The sequence below is a fragment of the Sinohyriopsis cumingii genome, chromosome 8, assembly GCF_028554795.1.
Source record: "Sinohyriopsis cumingii isolate HCF-2022 chromosome 8, ASM2855479v2, whole genome shotgun sequence".
Taxonomy (NCBI): Eukaryota; Metazoa; Mollusca; class Bivalvia; order Unionida; family Unionidae; genus Sinohyriopsis; species Sinohyriopsis cumingii.
Genome location: NC_142968.1, coordinates 9883777 through 9909804, shown reverse-complemented (window position 1 = coordinate 9909804; position 26028 = coordinate 9883777). Strand labels below are relative to the sequence as shown.

The window sequence follows — 26028 nt, the reverse complement described above, 5'->3', positions numbered from 1 at the left end:
TGAATTAACGTTTTACTCTTGATCTTAATAAGTTTTTCCTTGTTTAAACCTTATGTGGAACAGAAGTTCACATGTAGTTGACTATACTTAATCTGATTATACCTATACATATCTCTTTGATAAATAATTGGATGCAGTCACTTAAAATGTCCCATCAATGATATTTCCATCATAAACTGGTTACATTGTGCTGATGTCTTTTAAGGTACTAATTTTTTCCCACGCTCGTTAATGTTATGTACTAACGGTTGTGCAAATGATCAAATCCCACCTTCTCCAAGTAGACCTAAACTTAATGACAGCTTTGTGTGTATTATTAGATATTTAGCCTGTAAGTGGCTGAACCTTTCGCGTCTTTTTTTTTTTTTTTTGTTTCAGTTCTGCTTCTGACAAACAAAGCCCTGAGCAAAACAAAATCACGAAAATATCAGTAACTCTGGGGCCTGAACTTTGCCGTAGGTTCATCTTTGAAAGTACATTAGATTAACATATGATATTTTATGATTTGGACACTCTGGAAAGTTCAGCACTGACAAACAAATGTAGAGACTCTATATGGAAAAGAACTGTGAGCATATATCGATATCCTATGTAGTACAATTTCTGAACGGGGGAGGAATAGGGATGATCTAATTTATTCTGCCACAAGATGCAATAAAACTATTTGTAAGGGTGACAAGGATGGGAAGGTTGACTAGTGATCCATAACCAAAATGCAGTATCGCCACAAGCAGTATCATTTTCCACCAGGCTAAGTACTGAAACCTGCTGCTCTAATAAGGCAGGGTAAATATCCGTTTTTGTTTTATCTCTGATTTTAATGGGCTCAAATATTTTTCTATGAATTGTCTGAAGATTTAAAAATAATCTTAGATCTTAACTAGGTTTTCAGTGTAATTGTACGTACCTTGTTACCTGCCTTTCAGTACGTTTACCTAAATTGATGACATATTTGCATTTTTTGTTGTCAATGTTGTCTTTCATTTTTAATATAATTTTACCTCCAGTTTAAAACTATGATCATTCGAATGCATAATGAATGCAACTATAATAATAATAATAATAATAATAATAGTAAGAAGAAGAAAATGAAGAAGTAATAGTAATAATCATAATTATAATTATTATCAAATATTGTAACGTCTTCTTATTAATAATTAATCAATGATTTTATGCTTTGATGATGATTTTATAAGCATTGGCGATAATACAACAACAATGACGAAGAGGATAACAATTACTATTATTGATGAATGTGAGTGTGTTTTGGATTTTTAACGTGGCTTTACAATATTTTCAGTGTGGCAGTTTATAGTGACGTTTGGCACTGGGACATCATGTGGCATCGTGACACCAGGCCGACCAGTCCTAACACATTATTACAATCCTGGCCCTTATATATGTGTAGGGCCTGCCAACACATTAGTACAGTCCTGACTCTTTAGTGTCAAATGGCAAAATTGATACCATACCAACGTCCTATGCATTTTAAGAAACATACCGTAACATATCGAGAATCATGTAGTATGTCTTTATAGTCAAATGTACTTGCATAATTCAGTAACAAAGTAACTTTCAGCGTAAAAAGGACACCATGATGGTTTTACTATCTAGCTTGTTTCAGACTCAATGATATTGTACATTTTAATTAACCATATCTACATGCATGATGTGAATTCTGTAAAAATAAATTGTTTCAATACAATTAATTCTTTCTTTAAACTAAACAAGAAGCAGAACAGGCATGACATCACAATCAACGTTTTTATCTCAAAGCAAATGTAATATGCAATACCCGCAACAGATACATGTCTTTTTAAAATTGTAATTTCTTAATTTCTTGCCCATTTTGGAACGTTTTGCTCTTGCCCTTGGACTATCATTACTAGTCTATGATTGGCACAAAGGAGAACTGGTAGACTGCAATTTCATAATCCAATATTTTCTTGAAGCATGCTAAAATACTTTGCCGAGTCGTCCTCATAAAACTGGAACCTGTTTGTTTTTAATTAAATCGCTTTGCTGAACTGTTGCAATTGTGCTTAGTAAAAAATGTTGAAAGGGTGGGGCCTTGAGACGGAGTCTAAATAATTGGTTCTATTGATGTTATGGCAGAAGGGTCGAGGTCCGTATGAAAGTAACTTCTGAATCGGGGTTCCTTGCTCTTTTTCTGGCAAATGGTAAGCATTAATGGGATAAAGACCTTCTACTAGGTAAATTGACGCAAAACGTGAAATATACAGGACAAAAATGAGATTAAAACAGTTCCTTGTGTAATGTTTATAGGTGTTTTTGTCAGCATAGTATCCAACTAACAGACATGGGGTATTCCAAATCAAAGCCATTGTCTTTTGATAGGAGTGATGTTAATACCTCTCTGTTACGAGTGCAAACCTGTAGGGGATCCTCGATACCATGTATCAATATCCCCCCTTCCGTATGCAAATGACATATGTATATTAACGTTGCTGGAGACGACCTCAAGGCAAGCTTTATTTAAGAACGTTACGCATGACAAACTCAAAGTACACTTTTCCTAAGCATATGCATCGAGCTCAACGACGAATTACTAGAGCAGTTACCTGTATCTTACTTGGGTCTTCCCGTAAACTGCTAAGCGAAGAAGTGGCTGAAACACCTAATATTTTGTTTTATTTATTACCTGCGGATCTGCTGTAATCGCAGTTGTCAGCCAGTCTTAAGCGTTTTAGGACATGAAGCATAGACGACCCTTGCAAATACGCGAGAAGAATTATCATTATAAAACAAGATGTGGAAGATATTTCAAAGCAATATGTAAAATAACTGTTTCGTTGGCATGAATACGACGTGGTAAACCAATTGATACAGTAGCTACACAACTTTTTGTTTTGAAAAAGTGTTCTACTAGTTCTTCATTCAGTCATCACAGGAGCCCTTGTCACTGAAGACGGAGAGCGTGATATTCTAAAATCTCAGGATGCAGTCCAAGGCCAGTACTTCGTCTGGTAATGATAGTCCAAGAACAACATATAAAAATTGCATAATGGGGAGGAAATGTAACACCGATAAAAAGGAAGGCGGAGTCCTTATGGCTATGATGCCTGGTGCAAAAATTAACAAAAAGGGCAAAATAATACTAAAGGTGTCAACATCAAAAGAGACCGTGGTTTTTAATGTTGGTGGTAGAAGGTTCGAAACATATTTGTCCACCCTACATGCTCAGCCAAATAGCAAATTGGCGGATGAGAAATTCCTCAACAGCCACTTCAGAAAGGATCAAGGGGATTACTTTTTTGACAAAGACCCAGACATTTTTCGGGTAATGCATAGTAATTTTACTTTGAGAATCTGAAAATTATTTTTGATTTTATGCTGGTTCTGTATATATATTAGGTTCAGAAATAAAAGCATTTCAATGATAGATTTATCTCAGAAAATTGAATTCACTTATGTCATAGTTTAGAAACAGAGTATTAAGAACAAATCCATCCTTTAGCGAACTAGGGGTGCAAGGTGCCCTCCCACATGTCGTGAAGTCGACCAAGGGAGGTAACTCTTTGTCCTGCTATGAATCGCATAATGGTGTTCACGCTATCAAAAAGTGGTCTTAATTAGAGATTTACTTACGTTTTTATAAACAAAATTTGATTTTGTAGTTTATGAATTTTACCCAATTTTGCCTTTATCTTTGCTTTAAAAACCTATTTTAGAATGTCTATACTTAATCGGCACTATACAGCCAGGATTGTGCTGCTGTGCAGTTCTTCCCTATATGGCCATATATGCATAGTTTTAATTTAGTTTAGTTTAAATATATTTTATTTCATACATTTTTAATTGGAGATTACAATGTAAAGGGCTGAAACAAAACAATGGCTTATAATGTTGTTGTTTTTTTCATTTTAAGATGCAAAATAGATATTAACATGAGAATAGTAAAAAAAATCGTTATGAAAAGATGTCTTAAAAATTAGCATTCTATTTGAATTATTAATTAAAGGAAAGTCCAAGGACACCACAATAACTGATCGAAAGCATTTGATAGCTGGTGTCCATAGGTGGACTTTACCTATATCTGGTGTCCATAGGTGGATTTTACCTATATCTGGTGTTCATAGGTGGACTTTACCTATATCTGGTGTCCATAGGTGGTCTTTACCTATATCTGGTGTACATTGGTGGACTTTACCTATGATAAGACTTGATCTAGTTCCTATGCAAATTCTTGTAATTGTAATTTCACAATGATTTCATTCTTTGTCTAAGATCCTAATTATCCCAAAAAATATTGCAGTTATAATTGAGCAAAGTTACGTCTTAAATGCTGCTTTCTATAAACAAAGTACTTGCGATCTAATTCACTTTTATACCTACGAATAGGTTGTCTTAAACTATATGAGGACCGGAGAACTGCATCTTCCATCTTACGTTTGCGGTCCTGCGATCAAGGACGAGCTAGAATACTGGGGTCTGAGTTACCAGCTCATAGAGCGGTGTTGCTGGAATAATTACAATTCCTGGAATTCTACCCTGGAAGCACTTAATCAGCTTGAAAGGGACCGGAAGGGAACCTTGAATGATGATTTCCAGGAAACCGGAAACAGCCAAACTAGTACGTGGAAACGTAGCCGGGAAAAGTTATGGGCTTTTCTGAATGACCCAAACTTTTCTAGAGGTTCAAAGGTAAGATTTTATCTTGACGCCTGATATACACGAGTCCGTGATAACACGGGAAGACCTATAGTGGAGTAGGTGGCTAGAGCAGCCCGCTAACCCGTGGGCTGGTGCGTTGGGTGGTAGCGAGTGAGTTCAACCAACCCATCGCACGTGAGCACTGACCTCCTAATCTTAATGATACATAGGAAAAAGTGCATCTCAAAACAGAAATTCAAAAGAACATGAATTACAATATAATCAGGTATTACTGATGATTGTCGTCCTCATCAATAATAATAATAATAATAATAATAAGCTATATTACATTAATAAATTATATAAATGAATATCAAAGTAATACTGATAGAATGAACAGTGAAACTCAGTGGCGTCACTCGGGTTGGTGTCACCCAGTGCGGTAGCTCATGGTGTCACCCTCATGGTCCTCCTTCCGTAACAGACCATACAGAATCCTTATTATCCTTCCGTAACAGACCATACAGAATCCTTAGTAATGTCATTTTGGTGTCACCCCCTCTGATGGTGTCACCCGGTGCATCGCTTATGAAATCCGACTAGACCGAGCAGTGTGTGCTCTGTAAAATTTGCAATTTTTCATTTTGGTGTCACCCCTCTGAGATGGTGTCACCCGGTGCGGTCCGCACCCCCCGCACCCCCCTAGCGACGCCACTGGTGAAACTATATGTTATTATTCGCCCACTGTCCTCGTTCCTCTCTGTCTGTCTGTTTGTCTGTCTGTCTGTCTCCCTCTTATAGTTGTATGTACTAATATATAATTTGTCAAGGCCTTTTCCAACGTTTACTTGAATACCTGTTCTTGTTATGGACTTCTCACCTTTGTTGTTGCAGGGAGGTAAGTTGTGTGACCGTTGCTGTTTATCATCAGGGCCGTAGAGAGCGATCACGGACCCTGGGGTAAGAAACACCCGGGCCTCTCATAGTTCTTGTTCCAAAAAAAATTTCTTTCATTCAATTAAAACGTGTTGTTTGGCCCCGGCCACCTTATGGGCTCAAGCCCCAGGGACATATCCCTGACTGCCTACCCCACCCCACCGCGCCTCCTCTTGAGGCAAGGCAGTTCTTCTCTTATGTAGTCCTGCCATTACTATTAATGATTCTTGGCAGCAAACACAAGATTTCTGATGAGACGTATACAGAAAATGAAGCAATACATGTACGAATAATTTTCTAAAGTCTACTTATAAATTCACGTTTGTCTAAACATATTTGAAATCACGATTATTTTGTCATCATAAATAATGAAAAGGATAAGTTTAAAACATAAAACAACTTAAAGATCAACAACCCAAACCAACATGCAGTCTATCTAAGCAAATTTGAATGAGGCGGCTAAGGAGGCACGGTATATTGGATATGTACTTACATGCGCTCTATGATAATTGCATATGTTTATGCAATTTGCAATGAAATCAGACACAGAAAAAGAAACGAAAAGAAATTAAAAGGGATAATTACTCTGCCCTACGTGATCTGTAGGCTTTGTTAACTTGCTTGGCCTAACACGATATTTGAACATACTGTTAGCACAGAGGCTGTGACTTGAATTATTGATATCCAGCTTCAGCTTTCATATCAGTGTCGTTCTTCAAAACATTTATATTTTGTGCTGGCTTTGTAGACGTTTCGACAGTAACTTAGCAGCTGACGCTCATCGCGGCGCATTAAAACTATCAAGTGATCATCTCAAATCAGGGTCAAGCATCGTGTATGTATGTGAGTCACGGTCAAGGCTTTATTACTACACCTATTTGCTTTTATATAATGCCGAGGACAATATAGATGAATAACACACTTGCATTCAGTGCCTTGACATGGCGATTTATTGAAAGAATCAACTTTTTACGTTCAGTTCGGTTCGCCCAGTTGTGGTATGCGTAAGTGCAATGGACTGGTACATGAGATTATGTTAATTTGGACTTGACTGGAAACCAATAATAACAAAAAAATATAATGTTATACCCACCACCGCCGCACTAACCAAGCCAGTTAATTATATGGACAGTAATGTTTATTTATATATTTTTTCCTTCAAGCTATTGTCACCGAAGTCACGCAAACAAATCTTCAGACATCAGATCATGCCATATAATCGGTATGGAAGAAATGGACTAGATTGGGTCTTGTTAGATATTTGAGAGGACTTTAGAATAAGTACTTCTGTAACGTTCACTGATCTCTTTAATGCATTAAGCTGACTTGAATGTTAAACAAGGTTATAAAAAAATCAAAACAGGATAATGACGGTAAATGACGTCGCATACATTGAGCGGTAACGTCGAAGTTTCGCAACTGTGGCAATCTAAGACGAAACTGAGCAATAAATTCCATACATAATATATGTCCAGCAACTGTTCGTGCTGGATGCTAAATTTAACTACTGTCTTTAGAATAAAAGGTTAAAGATTAAAAAAAAAATATTTTCGTTCATTTCCGGGGTTTTCTAAATAACACGTTGACTGAAACCGTCCTGTCATTTGCACCCTTGAATAAAAATATACGTATATCGCCCTAAAAAGACTTAAACACAACAAAGACAAATGCAGAAGTCAACGCCGTTATATACATCAAAAGGTAAGCAACTTTTCTAGCATTATAATCATCGCCTTAAGCGTAAAAAATGAAACAAATTACAGCCCTGGAATTTGGCGATTTTCAGAAATGAACTGGAACATTGTCTGAACATACTGAAGAGAACACATTGTCATACAGAGATTGTTGTAGAGGTTGCCAAAGAGAGGTTGCTGCAAAGGATATAATAAAGAAGTTGTTGTAGAGGTTGCCATACGGAAGTTGTTGTAGAGGCTGGCTTACAGAGGTTGATGCAGAGGATGTCATACAGTGGTTGCGGTAGAAGTTGCCATATATAGAGGTTATCATAAAGAAGTTGTTGTAGGGTTGTCATACAAAGGTTGTTGTGAGGTTGTCTTACAGTGGTTGTTATAGAAGTTGCCATTATAGGTTGTTACATGGATTGTCATACAGATGTTGTTGTAGAGCGAGATCATAATTCACTCATGGTCCAACCTTTTGTATGTGCATATTTAAACCTGGTTCCAATAAAAACATGTCGGAAAATTATCACAAATTAAGAATATCACAGCATAATTTGCCTATAGTAACTGGTACCTGGAATATATCACATGCTACCCCTAGTGTACTCGAAGTAAAAAATCACGTTACCATTCATTGTGAAAGCAATTATCTGCTTTAATTTAAGTTTAAAAAATCATCATTTTTGGACTAGGCTAAGTATGGATTTTTTTTAGGTTAGGTCAATGCATTATTAATTGTCAGTATTGTTATGTTGTCAGAAATGTGTGTAATTTTTTATGTACATAATATAGCTCTTAAATTAATGTAATGTAATGCTAGGATCTATCATAAATTTATATTCGATTTTTATCTATCTATCTGTCTAGCTCTGTGTCTGTATGTCTCTCTGTCTGTCTGTCTGTATGTATGTCTATGTTTATTATAAAACCTATGATACACCTGAAGCTCTCTACTTGTTGGTAGATCTATAACGATGCATATTCCCAAATTGTACTATTCTGTGTCGCACACATCAGTGCTCCGTATATTAATGTAATATTTGTACTTGTCACGGCCGGTTGACTTAAGGCAAACTACTTCATTTAATCATTGTCATTCGCAGGTTGGGAAACTGAAATGGCTCCACTTTCACCCCATGCATTTGTTTACGTTACTCACATCGACATCGATACCAACACTTTTGGAAGGCAACGGTCTGATTCTGCGTTGTTTCAGCTGATCGCTTAAGCAAACCTGCACATAAAATATTGCACTTAAGTAAACCTACACATAAACTATTGCACTTAAGCAAACCTACACATAAAGTATTGCACTTAAGCAAACCTGCACATAAACTATTGCACTTAAGCAAACCTACACATAAACTATTGCAATTAGTAAACCTACACATAAACTATTGCAATTAGTAAACCTACACATAAACTATTGCAATTAGTAAACCTACACATAAACTATTGCACTTAAGCAAACCTGCACATAAACTATTGCACTTAAGCAAACCTACACATAAACTATTGCACTTAAGCAAACCTACACATAAACTATTGCACTTAAGCAAACCTACACATAAACTATTGCAATTAGTAAACCTACACATAAACTATTGCAATTAGTAAACCTACACATAAACTATTGCAATTAGTAAACCTACACATAAACTATTGCACTTAAGCAAACCTGCACATAAACTATTGCACTTAAGCAAACCTACACATAAACTATTGCAATTAGTAAACCTACACATAAACTATTGCACTTAAGCAAACCTACACATAAACTATTGCACTTAAGCAAACCTACACATAAACTATTGCAATTAAGCAAACCTGCACATAAACTATTGCACTTAAGCAAACCTACACATAAACTATTGCAATTAAGTAAACCTACACATAAACTATTGCACTTAAGCAAACCTACACATAAACTATTGCACTTAAGCAAACCTACACATAAACTATTGCAGTTAGCAAACCTGCACATAAACTATTGCACTTAAGTAAACCTACACATAAACTATTGCACTTAAGTAAACCTACACATAAACTATTGCAATTAGTAAACCTACACATAAACTATTGCAATTAGTAAACCTACACATAAACTATTGCAATTAGTAAACCTACACATAAACTATTGCACTTAAGTAAACCTACACATAAACTATTGCAATTAGTAAACCTACACATAAACTATTGCAATTAGTAAACCTACACATAAACTATTGCAATTAGTAAACCTACACATAAACTATTGCACTTAAGTAAACCTACACATAAACTATTGCAGTTAGCAAACCTGCACATAAACTATTGCAGTTAGCAAACCTGCACATAAACTATTGGAAAAACAGTAAAGCTCTTTTATTAGCCTTTCTTCCAGGAACAAGAAACAATTGTCTAAACACTCTACTGATAATATGATATATATATATATATATATATATATATATATATATATATATATATATATATATATATATATATATATATATATATATATATATATACATACATACATACATACATACATACATAATTTACTGATGAATGAATAAATGATCTTTACCAATAGTCACACAAGAGATCAAACAAGTTCGCATTTATGATGTGGTTTACGTACATGTACTAGAACGTACCGTTTGAATATCAGATCCATGTAACATTACAAAGCTTTTAAATATACAAATTGTTGTGAAGTCTGGCACAAGGTATTCTAGAGTTACCTATCAATTTACTTATACATGCAGCTACTTGAAAGTAGAAAGTTACACACACACTTTGTTTATCGTTCTCATCAATCGTTATTAAAAGCTTTGTTGAATGTGAGGATGGTTCCACATCGCCAAATATCCTGATTGACCTACAATCCTATTTAGGGAGAAACGTAAATCTATATTTCTATAATTACCTATTTACATTACTTTCCTAGGATATAAGAGAATCCGTTAGTTCTGTTAGTTGAACCTCGGAGACTAATAGTAATGGATTTGATAAATGCTTCAGGCCATAAAAAAAGAACCAACCTTGGACATTAATAGGAAAGTGAATGCATAGAATTATAGTTTAGGGGATGTGAATTTTTCTTTTTCTTATTTGGCCGATTCAGTCTAAATCGGCTATTTGTTGTTGTTGATGTTGTAGGGTTTGACGCCATTTTTCAGCACACGATAGGCTATACATGGCGGCCAGTATTAATAGTGGAGGAAGAACCCGGGAAAACCTCAGACAGAACCACCGACCCACGAGAAGCTACTGGCAAGCTTTCTCACATACCCACATTGGCCGAATCCGAGACTCCCACCGAGACAGAGGTGAGATGGCAGTGATCCGTAACGGAGAGCGCTTTAGACCACTCGGCCACTCGGGGCCCCTCACTAAATCGACTATAATTTTGCGTTTATCTTATTGTGTTGATTCAGGCGTAGATTTTGGAGTATTGTCATATTTTTCTACTTTTATTATTTATTACCTAATTTTTTATTTTGTACATATGTAACTTTTCAATACTGAAACGCTATCAACGATTTACGATTATTTTATTAGCGGAATGGTTGGTTTGCATTTCAACAAACGTAGGGTATGTATTATCGTATCTGCGTCTCCGTGTTTATCTTTTTTAGATTTAGTGATGATTTGTTTGAACACAGGGAGTCGGTCCTTTGAAGACATTCTTCAAACCAATTACATAGTCACTTATCAGACGTCATAATGGACGTTATTCAGGAAACATTATGGCAGTGTGGGCTTATTTAGTAAGTGGGACTCTCCCTAATTTTGTGGCAAAAGGATTTATCTGAATATACTAATGATTGGGATATTTGTGATAGCGTTAATTTTGTGTATTTGGTTGTAGGGTCATATTGTGTGTCAGTGGTATAAAATACCGATCTCCGGCTTAGATAAACATGATGAAAAATGATACAAATATGGCAAAGAAAACCCATGAAAGTGTGGACGTGTGCTCGTCAGTTGACTGAATCAAGTTTTTTTGTGGTAATAGTGTGTTTAAAAACCCTATATTTGTTAACGAATGTTGTCTCCGTTTCTTTATAAGTAGAGGAAACATTGACCTGAAGTCATCTTCACGCAGCTGTCCCATATTGCTCGTTCGATTCGGTTGTAGTATGTTTTTAGACCCTATGGCGTGCAATACGAAAGGTTGTCTGGTAGCAGCGTGCGATGTTGGCTATCTTGCCGACATTTATTTTTTTTAAAAATATTTTTGTTATGTATATCTATATTAAGCGCTTAATCTTTGTCCATGACTGACTTTTGTCATGTTTTATCATGTTTATTCAAACTTGAGTTCAAGGTCTAACATTATTTATGAACTTAGATTGCTCTGAAAGTAAAATTGTTTACAATATATTTTATGGAATTTTCATTTAACTATACTCAGTTCCAGGTAATTCCAAAGCAGTCTGATATGTCATAGGTCAGGCGACATTTGTATACAAAGTCATTAGGAAAACATTTATAAATTCCTCTTTTATGATTAGTCTGTGGAATCTGTGTTTAGATATAATTTGAGAGGACTTTTTATTGAAAATACTCATGGGAATTACAAAGTGCTCATTCACGTTTTGGACTGACACATTATTATAGATGACTCATTCAAAGACATTTTGTGTTATATTATTGGGATAAATCAAGACATTCAAGACTACTGAAGTTCATTCGAAACATTCTCTACTTTGGACTTGTGATAGGACATTTTGGTTTATTTGGGATATAAATAACAACTATATTCGTTCCTCTTAAAGTTTCACTCTTTAACATTAAGAAAAAAATTATTTGTTGAATTGTACTGAAATTGTTGCTTTCACGTTCTTCTGTTACATAGTTTAAGACCATTGAGTGGTAAATAAAACGGCGGGGGGGGGGGGGGGGGGGCTGGTCCGCGATACGAATGTTTTAAAAAATATTTCAGAGATATTAAAAATTTTCTTAAACTTTGACTTTCCTCAGATTTTCATTCCACCCGCTAAAATATTTTGATTTTTTCACTTTGAGAAATCATTAGTGAAACCATCAAGCATTCACAATATCGTCTAATGTTGTGAACTTTGTTTCAAGTCCTATCCAAGGGTGGTTAGAGTCCTTGAAAAAGTTACATGAGCTTGCTTGACATTCTGATTAACAAAACAAGATTAAAATAATATTTGGGTTCAGCATTTTGGTGGGAAAGAACATTTTGGATGATAGTGCTTTGATTTGATTAGTAAGTCTTTCAGTGGTTTTGTTAAACAAAATTTAAAGGATTTGCAGTTTAAAAAACAAGAATGAATTTGGAATTAACAACAAATTGGTATTCACAAAGTTTAAGCTTCAGAAAGAACTGATGGAAATGCAAATTCAGAAAGAGGTAAAATAAACTACAGACTGCAGAGAAAGAGAAGGAAGAGGTATAAATGAATAAATGAAGAAAGAGGAAATAGAGAGTCAGATGCAAATGCAGAGAGAGAGAGAGAGAGAGAGAGAGAGAGAGAGAGAGAGAGGAAGGGAGAGAGAGAAGAGGAAGAAGAAGAAGAAGTAGAAGAAGAAAGGGAAATCGAATAAAGATCAAAAGAATTTGAGCAGACAGGAGGAGCAAATATGCCCCTTTGCACACAAGTTCAGGTTTTGATGTTACCAAATATACGGCTATTGCCCTCTCTCGAGAAAAAGAAGTAGATATGCTTTCCTCATTTTGGGAAAATTGTTGAAAACTTAAAATGGCATAGAGAGTATTCGACGTTGTTATTAGAATGTGTACTAACCGTCAAAGTCCGTGAAGTGTACACTTCAATACCAGTAAAACAAAGTAAGACATCTTGAAGGTTTATGAGTTGGTACCTGAGGCATAACGACAGAGTTTTGGGAATTGTATGAAAGAAACTGGACAATCCCAAGTCGAATCTCTCAAGAAAAAAAAACAATTTTTATAGGTGCTGCTCAGTCAAAAAGGTTGATTAAGATTATGAAAACTTATAATAGTTCAAATTAATTAAAGAGTTGAAGAATTGCATTCATTTATGCGAACAGACGGAAATATTTGAAAATGATGTTCTCACATCTTATGATTATTCCTTGACCCATAGATTCATTCGTCAAGAACTTTCTTTTAGCAATTTATTTGTAACAAATCATGCCAAATGTATGTGAGTTCTTCCAAATCTCAATATGGCACTACTTTCAGAAATCAAACTTCTGATAAACCTGGTCACAGATCCTTATGTCTTCCTACGTGCGCTATTTGCAAAAAACAGGTGAAGATATTTCTGTTACCATGTAAAATAATGAGCACAGAATAAAGACAGAGCTATTCCAAATGCTCTGATTTAAAAACGTCATGGTCAAGTCTTTGTATTGAAGGAATATATTTGTTGGTGAAACATGCTCCAGTCTGATTATATTTAAAGAATCATGAACAGTTCAAGTCGAAAGGTTCTATATCACTTTTTGGTAATTTGTCTAGGCCTATCCCTATTAAAAATTAAGGGACACGTGCGTTTCTCAGAGTCTTTTGTTGTCAGGTACTTTGCTTTTGTACGAGCCGTCTTCTTGTCATGAAATAGTTAAAGAATTCGGATTCAGTTAGTACAATACTGCTATGCCAATGTTTTCCAAAGTGTATCATCTCTTAGTCTCAGGACCAGTGATATTCGGAACAGTGTCGTCTTTAATTATTATGAGGTTACTTATTTATTACTAGGTAATGACCAAGCTGGAGATAAGGTTTTCATTAATCCACATGTAACTGTCAAGCTTTTCCTGGATTAAATTGCTGATCATATTGATAGTGAAATTCCTGATATTTATCCAGAACTATGGCAACGAGAACTCTTGAGAATGATGTTCAACAGGAAATTATTCCTTTAGCTGACATATATATCGGGCAGAGTCTCGATAATGTCACTTTTGCTCCAGGTATTGATCAATCAATAGGCATATCGACTGATTAATCAATAGACATATCGACTGATCAATCAATAGACATATCGACTGATCAATCAATAGACATATCGACTGATTAATCAATGCCAAGAGCACACATTTGATCAAAGTGATCCTCTTTTTCCTACACATTCTCTCTATTATAATCAGAGGTGACAAACGACAATCACGCATTGTCAAACAGGAACAGGAACAAGATCTTGATATCTTCTGTATGTTTCGGATGGCTACTACTGAAAACGAAGCCCTACAATTCTCAGTTCGTTTTTATTTTTTGGTGAATTATGGTGTCCTTGTATTAAAATGCAGACCACCTGAAGTAACCGACGGTAACGAGTGGTTAGTGGGCTATTATGTTTTCGATCCGTAGTCATAGAGACAGGAAATTTTTAGCTTTGCCCGCATAACTCCATTGGCCGGTAATTTAGAAGTAACTAACACTTGACACAAGATCTTGAATCATTTTTGTTGGCTGAAAATTAATGGTGATATTTGTAAATACTGTAGATATTGTCATACCTGTCAGATGGCAGGAAAACACAATCAGAAGATACCTAAAGATTTTCAGAGGAAATTCCTTTGTGAAACGTTTTTGTTACATTTTTGTGTCCTTTCCTAATCTGTTGAGCCTGATCAATAGTCAATTTTTTTAGTTTTCCAATACGTGATGTACGAATTAAGTATCTAACAGTTTAAATCATCTGCGTATCACCATCAAAGTAAAGGTTCTTTAACGATTTCATCACATTTTGAAGACTATGATTCAATCATATCCCTTTGATACATTCAATGATTCGCTTGCTCTTTTTTGTTGTTAGGGAATTAAGCTAAATTATCATTGGGGTTTGTCCTTTTGAACTGACTTTTGGATACACTGTCCGTGGTCAATTGATGGTGATTAAAAAGAAACTTCTTTCAAATGAAGATTTCAAGATTTATCTTCTTGATCCATATCTCAGATTTCAAATATAAGTTGTCGGAGGTTTGTTAAGGGGCAAGATCAGTTATTTACTCTGCTCACTTGGAAATTAAATAAAGATCATGACAGAAATATAAATGAAATGAGTTTTGAGACCGGTGATACAGTTCTAGCTTTGACCGTGCCTCAGATGCCTCTTAGGTCTACATTTCGTGGTTCATATACAATTGAAAAGAATGTTGATGGCTTAAATTATACCATTAATACTTTTGTTTGATCTTTTAAATGGATTTTGTTATATTCCACTCACGGTAAAGGCAAAGGAAATTGAGTCATTTGCAATTGTAGATGGATTTTATCAATATAAAGTGATGCCGTTTGGTATAAACAATTCTCCGTCGTCATTCCTGCATTTAATGATTATGTTAACATCTCGTCTAGATGATTATAATGAGTACATCGATGACAACATGACCTACAATGATAACTGGGAAGACCACTTGGAAATCATTTGGAATTTCTTTTGATAGACTCAATGACGCAAATCGGGATATTAATGTAAATAATAGTGGGTTTTTGCCGTGTATAGTTTTACATTTCCTGTACATATTGTGGAACACAGTCAACGTAAACCTGTGGATGTTAAGATCAAGGCTATCTCTGGATTCCCAGTGCATATTTGTAGAAAGCAACTGATCCGATTATGAGTATGGTTATTGGAGATTAGTCTGACTAATTTCAGGAATCCAAAAAGTTAAAGGCCATGCTTAAAGTGCACCAGTTCATTCAGCTCAAAGTTTATTTCATTTATTTAAAATATTTGTTGAACCATGTTGTAGGGGCTGGTTGAATAATGATTTTCAAGAAAATAAGAATGCTGTGAATCATCCAGTGTGCTATTTTTCTAGGAGAAGAAACAATTGCCAGTGAAATTATTCCACAATCGAAGCAGTGTTTGGCATTGATATTAGCTTTGCAAAATGTTTAAATATGTAGTCGTTCAACCATTTCTCTGATCATTGTTCTCAATGATAACATTCCCCCTTATTTTCAGTAACAAAATGAAAAACAGAGTCAGAGATTGTTGAGGTGGAGTGTGATGTTTCATGAATGTGACATTGACATCAGTCACTTCGAGTTAAAAGAATCTGATTGCAATCTCAAGTGTATAGAAGTACTTTATTTTGTCATTTATATGACATCTTCCTATATAACTTTATTTTGTGTATATTTTGTCATTTATATGACATCTTCCTATATAACTTTATTATTATGGTATCGTATTTGTACTTAACTAATATGTAAAATTAAGATTTATTTGGTATAAATATTTCTTTTTCATTATGATGGGAGGTGGTACGTATATCTATATTGTGTGGTTTCTTGTTCTCCATCATTAAGGGTTGTTGTGATAATGATCCTAACTGATTTTCGTCATGGTTCGAAGAAGTAAACACGATGTTTACTTAAATCTGAGTTCAGGTTATAACTTCATTTACGAATAAAAATATTCCGGAAGCGATGTTTTTTTTACAACTTAGTGGAATATTTCATCCCAAATTTGGGTTTTCCAGAGTCTTAGATCAACTAAAATGTATATATATATATATATATATATATATATATATATATATATATATATATATATATATATATACACAAATGGCAAGCTTGTTTAACGTTTTTCAGCATGCTCTAAAATATAATGGTAAAAAACAAGTGGTATCCGTCAACATTAAATTTTCCGACTACTTCATTATACGCTGAGATTCAGTCGGCTACAGTTCAAATCAAATACCCAATTAGCACTGAAAAAGCATGGTAAATATATGACAATTATTCTACTCTTTGATATTTTGACTGCATCGAAGATTGTCCATTCGACCCTTTCGATTTTTGGAGACGATTTAACTACTCACCTTAGAAACACAGTAGAACGTGACCAAAACAACTGTTTTCATTCATTTCCATCCTTTCTTAAATAAGGTGATGAACTAAGCTGTCCTCTCACTTGCAACATTTCAAGGAATTTAATTCGCATTGACCTCAAAGATTTGACTATACCCTTGACAAAAAGGGAAAGTGTTAGTAACAAAGATGAATGTTGGTAGTGCGAACAAAAGATGAACAATGTGACTTGTTCATTCCCGTTTTATTTTTATGAGTATCGTCTTGACAGTCAAGTAACAAAGGAAGAAAGACTTCGCTTGCGAAGATCTTACACACTGACCAGGATGTTTTTTGTAGAAGTCAAAAAATGTTTTTTCTTCTTCTGTTTTTGATGTTGAACCTGTTCAAGAAGACTGACAGTCCGAGGTTACCATATGGCAAGATCACATATAAGTCTATATACATACGAGTCGAAACACTCAGTATATGATTACGACACGATGGTACAATCCAAAACTAAGTGGAATCGTCCAGTGATTTGGTTGAGGTACCCTAAGAATGTGACTCTTGGTCGGCACATGGAACGCGTTGTCACTCATTTCGTTCTGCGCGTTGTTCTGTGAGATCTTTCCCATCTGAGGTTCAGGTAAAATAATTGGAATTATGTTACCGATACAGCGCTTGATAAAACGTTCTAGAAACTAGACTTTAAAGACATATCAGCCAATTTTCAAACGTTTCTAGACATGTTTTCTGCAATCATTCAATGCAAACTAATATGGAAAATATACAAATTGTAAGTCATGCTCCATCAACGTCAAAATTTTATTACAAACTTTAATCTATATTTGCACAAATTGATGCATAACAATTCAGAAAGAACTTATGAAGGCACTGGCTTTGTTTCTCTACGTCACTGTGTTCTGAATATTCTCGGTCACTACTTCTCATACTAGGAATAAACATCGGACGTAACGTCGCTGTATTCGGAATATCCTCGGTCACTTCCGTCTCGTGCTAGGCAAAATAACTCAGATGTAGTCTCGTTCAACCAAACCTTTTCGTGTCTCCGCAAGCGCTTCACCATACACGGTAAAATCTCTTTTACTGAAAGAAGGCACTTCGGTAAAACTTTGTAGAAGTGAAACACCAAGAACAACTCTCTCAATCTCAATTTCTACACATTTGTTCTGCAAAAATGCAAACCCAAATAATATTGAAAATTTAGTAGGGTATAATTTAATCCCACTACTACTGCAGAAGATGTGTCTCGATATGTCAGTAAATATGTCCATTTGCATAAGTGTGACGTCAGCATGTCATCACAATTACGTAGGACAACACTTCATCTCAATGACAAATCACAATACGTTTCCAAAGAAAGCCACGAGAGTGGGGTTGAACTAGATTTATTGATTTTAATTGCCCTGCTAGTTTTATAATTAAGTCATAATTAGCTCCTTAAGTCGCAACGTTTCGTAGCCATCACTACTAGCAACGCTGTCAGTTCTGTTTGTCACCTATCCTATGCGATAGAACATTGACGTCTGCCAAGAAACATACACCGTTAACTTTATGACATATGCAGTGGGAGTGTTCACACTATAGATGTATGTTATGCAGATACGTTTCTCAAAGCCATTCACTCTGACTGTAAAACACTGTACCATAGTTATCTACAATTCCGAAGAAACTTCAAATGTTCCTATTTCTTGAAAAAGGTACATGAAATATTTCTATATCCACCAGTAGCACAACGGCCACAGATAAATTTACATTATCTTCAATTGAATTTTACAAAATCATAATATAGATAACAAATAAGTAATGGGGAAGTTGTACATATTATTACGACTCTATGATTACGAAGCAAGTAACAGAAAGAAGCAAAACTAAGAAGTTTTGTAAAGCTTAACAAATAATGCAATTACTAAAGGAAAATAATGCAAATGTAAGAGGGACTTACATTAATATGAACTGAATCCAAAATAACCCTTAAATGTTCTATTCAACTCCAAAAGAATCGCATATTCAGAGTGAACTTCTGATCCTCGAATACACTGGTCTGTATGAAAATGGCATTGTCAATAATTTCTTTGAATAATTCACAATAGTTCCAGAATAATATTTCAGACCAATGAGCACTTCGTTGTCCCACGGAATAACCAAAACAAACGTTTCGTATCAGATCCAAACACATCATTAAACAGTCTGAAGACGGCTGTTACAAGAACATAAGAAATAAGACTGACCAAAATTGTCCAGCTCCACTCACTTATATAGAAGCATTAGAGAGGACACTCATTTTGCTACTTCTCCTCCGTGACAATTTGAAAATATCCTACGTCGTAAAAGAATCCATCTGACCTAATCCATTCAATAGAAAATAACTTAATTTTTCTAAGAACCAATCTGACCCCACCAAATTACCCAAAGCTTGTCAAGATAGTTACAAAAATATTATTTGTAATTTGATCACATCTATTTATAGATACTACGCAAACATGTCACCTTAAATGTCTTAATATAGAACATATACACGTACGCAAAATTTAGCTGTAGATAATGCCACAACTTACATTCACTTATATATATATATATATATATATATATATATATATATATATATATATATATATATATATACAATATAACACTACATTAGCGAATCTGTACAGTAATTTCCACATGCAGGTATAAAGATATAGACATTTCGTTTAATTTTTAAAAAATCAAAGTTTCCTTTTTGTCAATGAAAACTTTATAACAAATTAAACAAATTAAAAACTGAATTTCCAGTGAAAATGGGATAATTTTGGGTCATCTAACTAGCGATTTAAAATTGAAACCGAATTCAAATTCGTCATCTATTGCACTCCTACTTCCTACTTAATGTTACCGCCATGACACCTCTTTATTAGGTATAAAAAGCTCCTGAATTCTGTATTCAACTAGCTGAAGCATTTTAAATACTGCAGAAACTGCGATTAAACATCTCCCAGATTTCGGACGGACAAACAGCAATAGGGCACAATAACATCCACTACTGACTCATTTAAACAGGAAAATAATCATACCTTGATATCTTAAGCAATACGTACCCCATTTAGTCCATTTTCTTATCCCAAAATCATTGTTCTTTACAAATAAGTGTGGTTATCACACGACCTAGACATCGAGAAAGATACGTTATCACACGACCTAGACACCGAGAAAGATACGTTAGCAGAAACGCTTTTGAGCTTCATTAACCAAAACTATTTTCGTTTAACATTATCGGCAGCCATATTGATAGGTTTCTTACTTAAAGGATGAATGTTAATATATTCTTCACAAAAAGAAAGATATAAAAATATCAAAAAGAAGTAAAAAAATATTGCCAAATAAACACCAACAGATGCCAAATAAACACCAGCAGATGGAACAGAAACACGCTTTATATCAGTATTTATGTCACAATTTTACCAAATTTACTTCAGATTAATGTGCGCAACATTTAATTAACTTAATTTGACGATTTTTTAAAAAATTATGACATTATTGTAAACTCATACGAACTGAGATGTATTGCTTCATCTACACCAAGTATCAACAAGTAAAATACTGGATCGGGTTTCATTTTCAAAAGTGATTTTAAGGCAGAATTCAAGTGCTTCAAGAGGTGAAGATCTATTGTTTTGTTCATTCATCTCGGGATACATCTCGGTATATTAGAGCCATCTGGGTAATTGCTCATTTTTGAAATACAGACCCAGATGGGCCAGAATACACTACTTCTATTGCATGCATGACTATCTGTAGAATTTCTAGCTGATCCTTATGACCACTGTGACCATTGCAAATAATGTATTCAGTTTTTAAAACAAGGTTATAGTCTGTTGCTTGACTATTTATCAGCAATCTATTTCATTTTATTTTTCCCAGGTTACTAGAAAGTCGTTCTTTAATGGAATTTATTTTTCTTTCAATTTCAGATATTTGGTCTAATCTCCATCATTTTCGTCTTCGTCTCCATCATATCATTTTTGGCGGGAACTCACGAAACCTTTAATTACGTCATCAAAGTTCCGGTCAACAACAATGGATCTTCTCTCGGTCTAACAAATGATTCATATAGCACAACCAGCATCAAAACTCCGACAGTAAGCGACATAACCCCAACCTCTAATACTGACTATTTAGAAGTGAAGGCAAAGCACCCAGTCTTAGAAATTATTGATAACGTATGCCTAGTTTTCTTTACGATCGAGTACATAGCGCGCCTGCTTACTGTGCCCCGGAAGTTGAAGTTTGTCATTTCCGTTATGAGTATCATTGACCTTCTAGCCTTGTTACCAGATTACATAGAACTGATTGTTATTAACGTTCGACCCGGCGTACGTAACGACACAGTGGCTATGAACTTCATACAGATTCTCAGAATAATTAGAATACTGAGAATCTTCCGTCTCATTCGACATGTACCAGGTCTTTGGATTATGATCTATACCCTAAAAGCAAGCTTTGGTGAACTGGTATTATTGACAGCCTTCATGATGGTTGGGATGCTAATTTTTGCATCTCTCATGTACTTTGTTGAGGACAGGACTGTATTTACCTCTATCCCGCGTGGCTTCTGGTGGGCTTTGATCACCATGACAACGGTTGGCTATGGCGACATGTATCCGGACACAGCTCTTGGTTATCTGATTGGGTCTTTTGCAGCCTTGTCGGGATTACTTATTTGTGGGTTCTCCGTGCCCATTTTGGTGAATAATTTCGTTATGTATTACACGCACATACAGATGGCCTTGCACGAGGAAAGGAGAGAAAAGAAAAAGAAAAAGATTGAGCAAAAGGAAAATGGACTTGATGAAAGGATCCACTATTTTTAGCTCTGAAACTTCTCATGAGCTGAGATAATGACAATACTAAGGACAACGAAGATTTTGGAAATACGTGTAACACAAAAACTAATAATTTAATGTTGTAGGCAAATAAAGACTAGCAGACACTATGACGAGTTCTCTATACAATTCTAAAGAATAACCGTAATAGCAAACGAATTAACGTACAACCCAGAGCCTGCAATTTCAAGATCCAAATAAGTCCTGAAATATTACTCGGATGACAATATTTTGGAAAAAAATGCATTTCGTGCGTAATATTATTAAACAGTGAATGGACCTGAAACCTACGTATACTTGAAATGTAGTGAATATTAAACAATTGGCAGATATCATGTTTACTCACTAAGGCATGAATATCAATTTGCAATTCATAACACTTTGTTGCCTGATATTTTGCAGTTACGATCAGCAATAAAGTTCACATCTAATTTGCCAGAATGAGGATCTTGCGTTAATTAATAACATATTAATTCAAATCATGAAGTATTAAATCAATCAGAAATATTAAATCAATCATGAAATATTTCTTGGCAAAAAGATACTATTCATCCTTTCATTTCAAGTCAAGGCAACATACCGTTATTTTTATGTCAAGGCTACATACCGTTATTTTTATGTCAAGGCTACATACCGTTATTTTTATGTCAAGGCTACATACCGTTTTTTTTATGGCAAGGCTACATCCTGTTAATTTTATTCCAAAACTACATACCGTTAACTTTATGTCAAGGCCACATCTAGATAATCTTACGCCAAGGTTATATATCGTTAATTTTATGGTAAGGTTGCACACTTTTACGTTATTTCAGTGCCTTGGAATTGGCAGATACAATATCACAACAGCAAGTGAGTATAAATTACTTGCATCTATTTCACACCTGTATGTTTTGAAGCTGTTGAGAGAGAGAGAGAGAGAGTATTATTGTATATGCATTTCTATATAATAAATCACGTAACAGGAAAAACACACGCAAACTTAGTAACTATTATCATGATTGATTACTAAAGGGTGATATACAGTATATGCATACATGTACATTTTTATCCATTTATCTATTTGATTATCAAGCATGTAACGCACTATCGTTATACCTCACTTCTTTGTAGAAATAATTGTAATAAAGTATATTTTGTACCTACGTAATTGGAATGCTTAGCATGTTTACATAATTAAAATGACGAACTCTCATCATTCAACTGAAATATTTCTAAATATATGCAATTTTACATCATTCAGTACCATCCAAACCTTTCATACATACATATGTAATATACTACACAAATGTTAATCAATGCAAACATACATGTACGTACATACATTAATACATGCATATAAATATTCATGAATGCACATTCGTACCTGCATACATAATCATGAATTTAGGAATACATGCCTAGGCATTCATATAGGCCTGCGCACGTAGGCATATGTATATATATATATATATATATATATATATATATATATATATATATATATATATATATATATATATATATATATATATATATATATATATATATATATATCCATGAATGCAGAACCACGCAGGCATGCATGCATACGCGCGTATGCATACTTGCAAATGAGTGATAAACATTCATGAAAAATACAACACAAACACATACATACACACACATATATTATGATTCTAAAGTGAAACGATATAAGGAACCAATATATTCTTGATTCAATAAAAGCATGCCAATATTCTAATGCATTCAACATGTGCTAATTGATTGTTTCTTGACATCTATAGTATGTTGAGTGTTCCTGGTATGGATTGAATTGTGTTCTTCGCCGTTTCATAGATTCTAAATGCGTCTTAAACGGTTTATTGTATTCAGTCAGGAAAATCCTTGTCTTTTTAAATAAATTTCCTTTTTAGTCAACCCTGATCTGGTGCAAAAATTAATTCATATTTAATTATTTATCATAAAGATCATCTTCGTCCTAGTTAATTTAATTGTTAATTTTAAAAAAAAAAAACTGAAAAATCGAATTCACAAGTTTTTATTTTTAAAAAAACTCTGATCTGATGAAACATGGTTGAAGGTGCAAATTTAAATAAAAAATAAGTTCTTGTTTTGGAACTGTAATTTCTACCAAGACTTAAATCTCGTGCAACAGTTAGCAAAACATACAAAGAATAAACACTGACATACAAAACTAAAAGAAGCAAGCAGACACGTGATGTATATAATTGATTCAATAATCATTCACAATTCTGAACCAAGGAGCCATGAATGTCCTGGAAAGCATTCAAAGAATCATGATGTTAGATAGCTGAATTTGATTGAAATTAATCAAAATGTCAGACAGATAGCTGAATGACAAGGTGCGATAAGGGCGGATATTTGCCCCCAATCAGATTAATATGAAACTCGTATAGATCAAACAGGTCCCTCTCTCTTTCCAAAATAGGTATTTAATTCTCATCTAAAATCGCTTTTAATAAAGACAATTGACTGTTGAATAGACAGTTTTGTTTTCTCCTCTGTTGTTGAACCTCTTTTCGTGGATTACAGATAGTATGGCTAGCACGCCGCTATAAAGCTGATGCCGAAAGAGATACATAGGAAATTCTGCATTTGCGCAAGTATTTTGAGTAACTTTGACACATATTTTCGTTTTCAATTAAGTTGTTATGCTTATGTTTGTGTTTAACAAAGACTATTTTATAAAGACTCACACACGCACGGATACACACCCTCAGACATGACATAGAGCTGATGAGCATCTTGTCTTGTTTGATTATATTTGAAAGAGCTGGAGACTCGATGATGGTAATCAGTCTATTAATTTATCATTAATCTGAAATAATGCAGCAACTATTGTTGAAAATGTTGCCCAGTACTGAGAAGATTTCGGTTTGGGTGTGCGCACACTCACAAGTGTGCATGTTCAGCCCACATTTCCAAAATAAGATGGTTATGTATATTTGATTTAATATATATTTATTTCAATTTAATTGTTTGTTTGACAGTTTTTATAAAAAAAATATTTTCATTACATGCTATTGTAATTTATATTTATTCACTGGAGATGATACCTTTTCCAGAAAATAGTTTGACCTTGACTGTTCGTTTTAGTAAGCATCAGGTATTGACCTGGATCCTAACCTTGACTCAAAGTTAGTAGGAGCCACGTAAATAAGTTCTATTTTTATTTTAAAATTATTGGTTGTTGTTGAGGTCATGATGGGACTAAGTGATTTAAGAATGAACAATTTTTTTTATTTTATTTCTTAGAGTAAAATTATTGGTTTTTGTCAGGATGATGTTAGGCGTACAAGATATAAACACGATCACGTGATCCCCTTTTTCGATTTCACAACTTGGGGATTTTCGAAACTGCGTTTTAGAATACGATATAACCTTTGTTTTTAGAGAAATAATCTCAGTTGGGATTTTTTCGTCTTACTGGAAAGTGTTGTGTCGTCTGGAGTTATTTCAAATTACTTGGATTCAAAATGATTAATTCTTTTGTTTCTTGGAAAAAAAAGTGTGCTCATATGAAATTCTTGAACAAAGACAGCTCTTTTAATAATGTATTCTGATTTCCAAAACCGGAGTGATATTTTTTGTTTCTACAAGGAACTGTAGACTTGAACACACTACATGTTACAGCTTACGTCATTGTCTTCCATCTTGGATTTTTTATCAGGACTCGAACTTGAAATCATTAGAACATTTTATTATTAGGACATTTAAAATTTTATTCGTGGATTATAATCGGATTATTTTTGGATTTGATTCTTAAAACTGTACGTTCATATTTGTTTTTCATTTTTACAGAATTTTTCCATTCAAATAAATTATTATATTTTTTCAAAGCTTGCTGTTTTCACTCTTTCTTGCGTTACTGTTTATTCTAGCCAAAACACGTAACAAGATGTAAAAGAAGAAAAATAATATGCACAAGACATTCAAAATGCAGCAACTGAACTCTGGCAAAATACTAAAGATACTCTGCAAAGAAACATCGCATCCACTATTTTTTCTTCATTCAGATAGTCCCCCCTCCCTCCTTCCGTCCCTCCGTCCCTCCCTCTCTCTCTCTCTCTCTCCCTGAAATTGCAGTATATTAAAGACAAAATATATTTCGATAGTTAATTTTGTATTCTTAATTCAAACCTTTCGATATATAACAGTTTGA

General features: G+C 34.4%; 1 protein-coding gene across 1 annotated transcript; it reads left to right on the top strand.

Moving 5' to 3' along the window:
* The first annotated feature begins 1716 nt into the window (after positions 1-1716).
* On the top strand, positions 1717-23058 carry LOC149792959 (voltage-gated potassium channel KCNC1-like). The gene is made up of 3 exons (XM_089966828.1): positions 1717-3301; positions 4363-4665; positions 20955-23058. The coding sequence occupies exons 1-3, from the start codon at positions 2960-2962 to the stop codon at positions 21852-21854; spliced, it is 1545 nt and encodes a 514-aa protein (XP_089822954.1). The 5' UTR covers positions 1717-2959; the 3' UTR covers positions 21855-23058.
* Positions 23059-26028: the final 2970 nt, after the last annotated feature.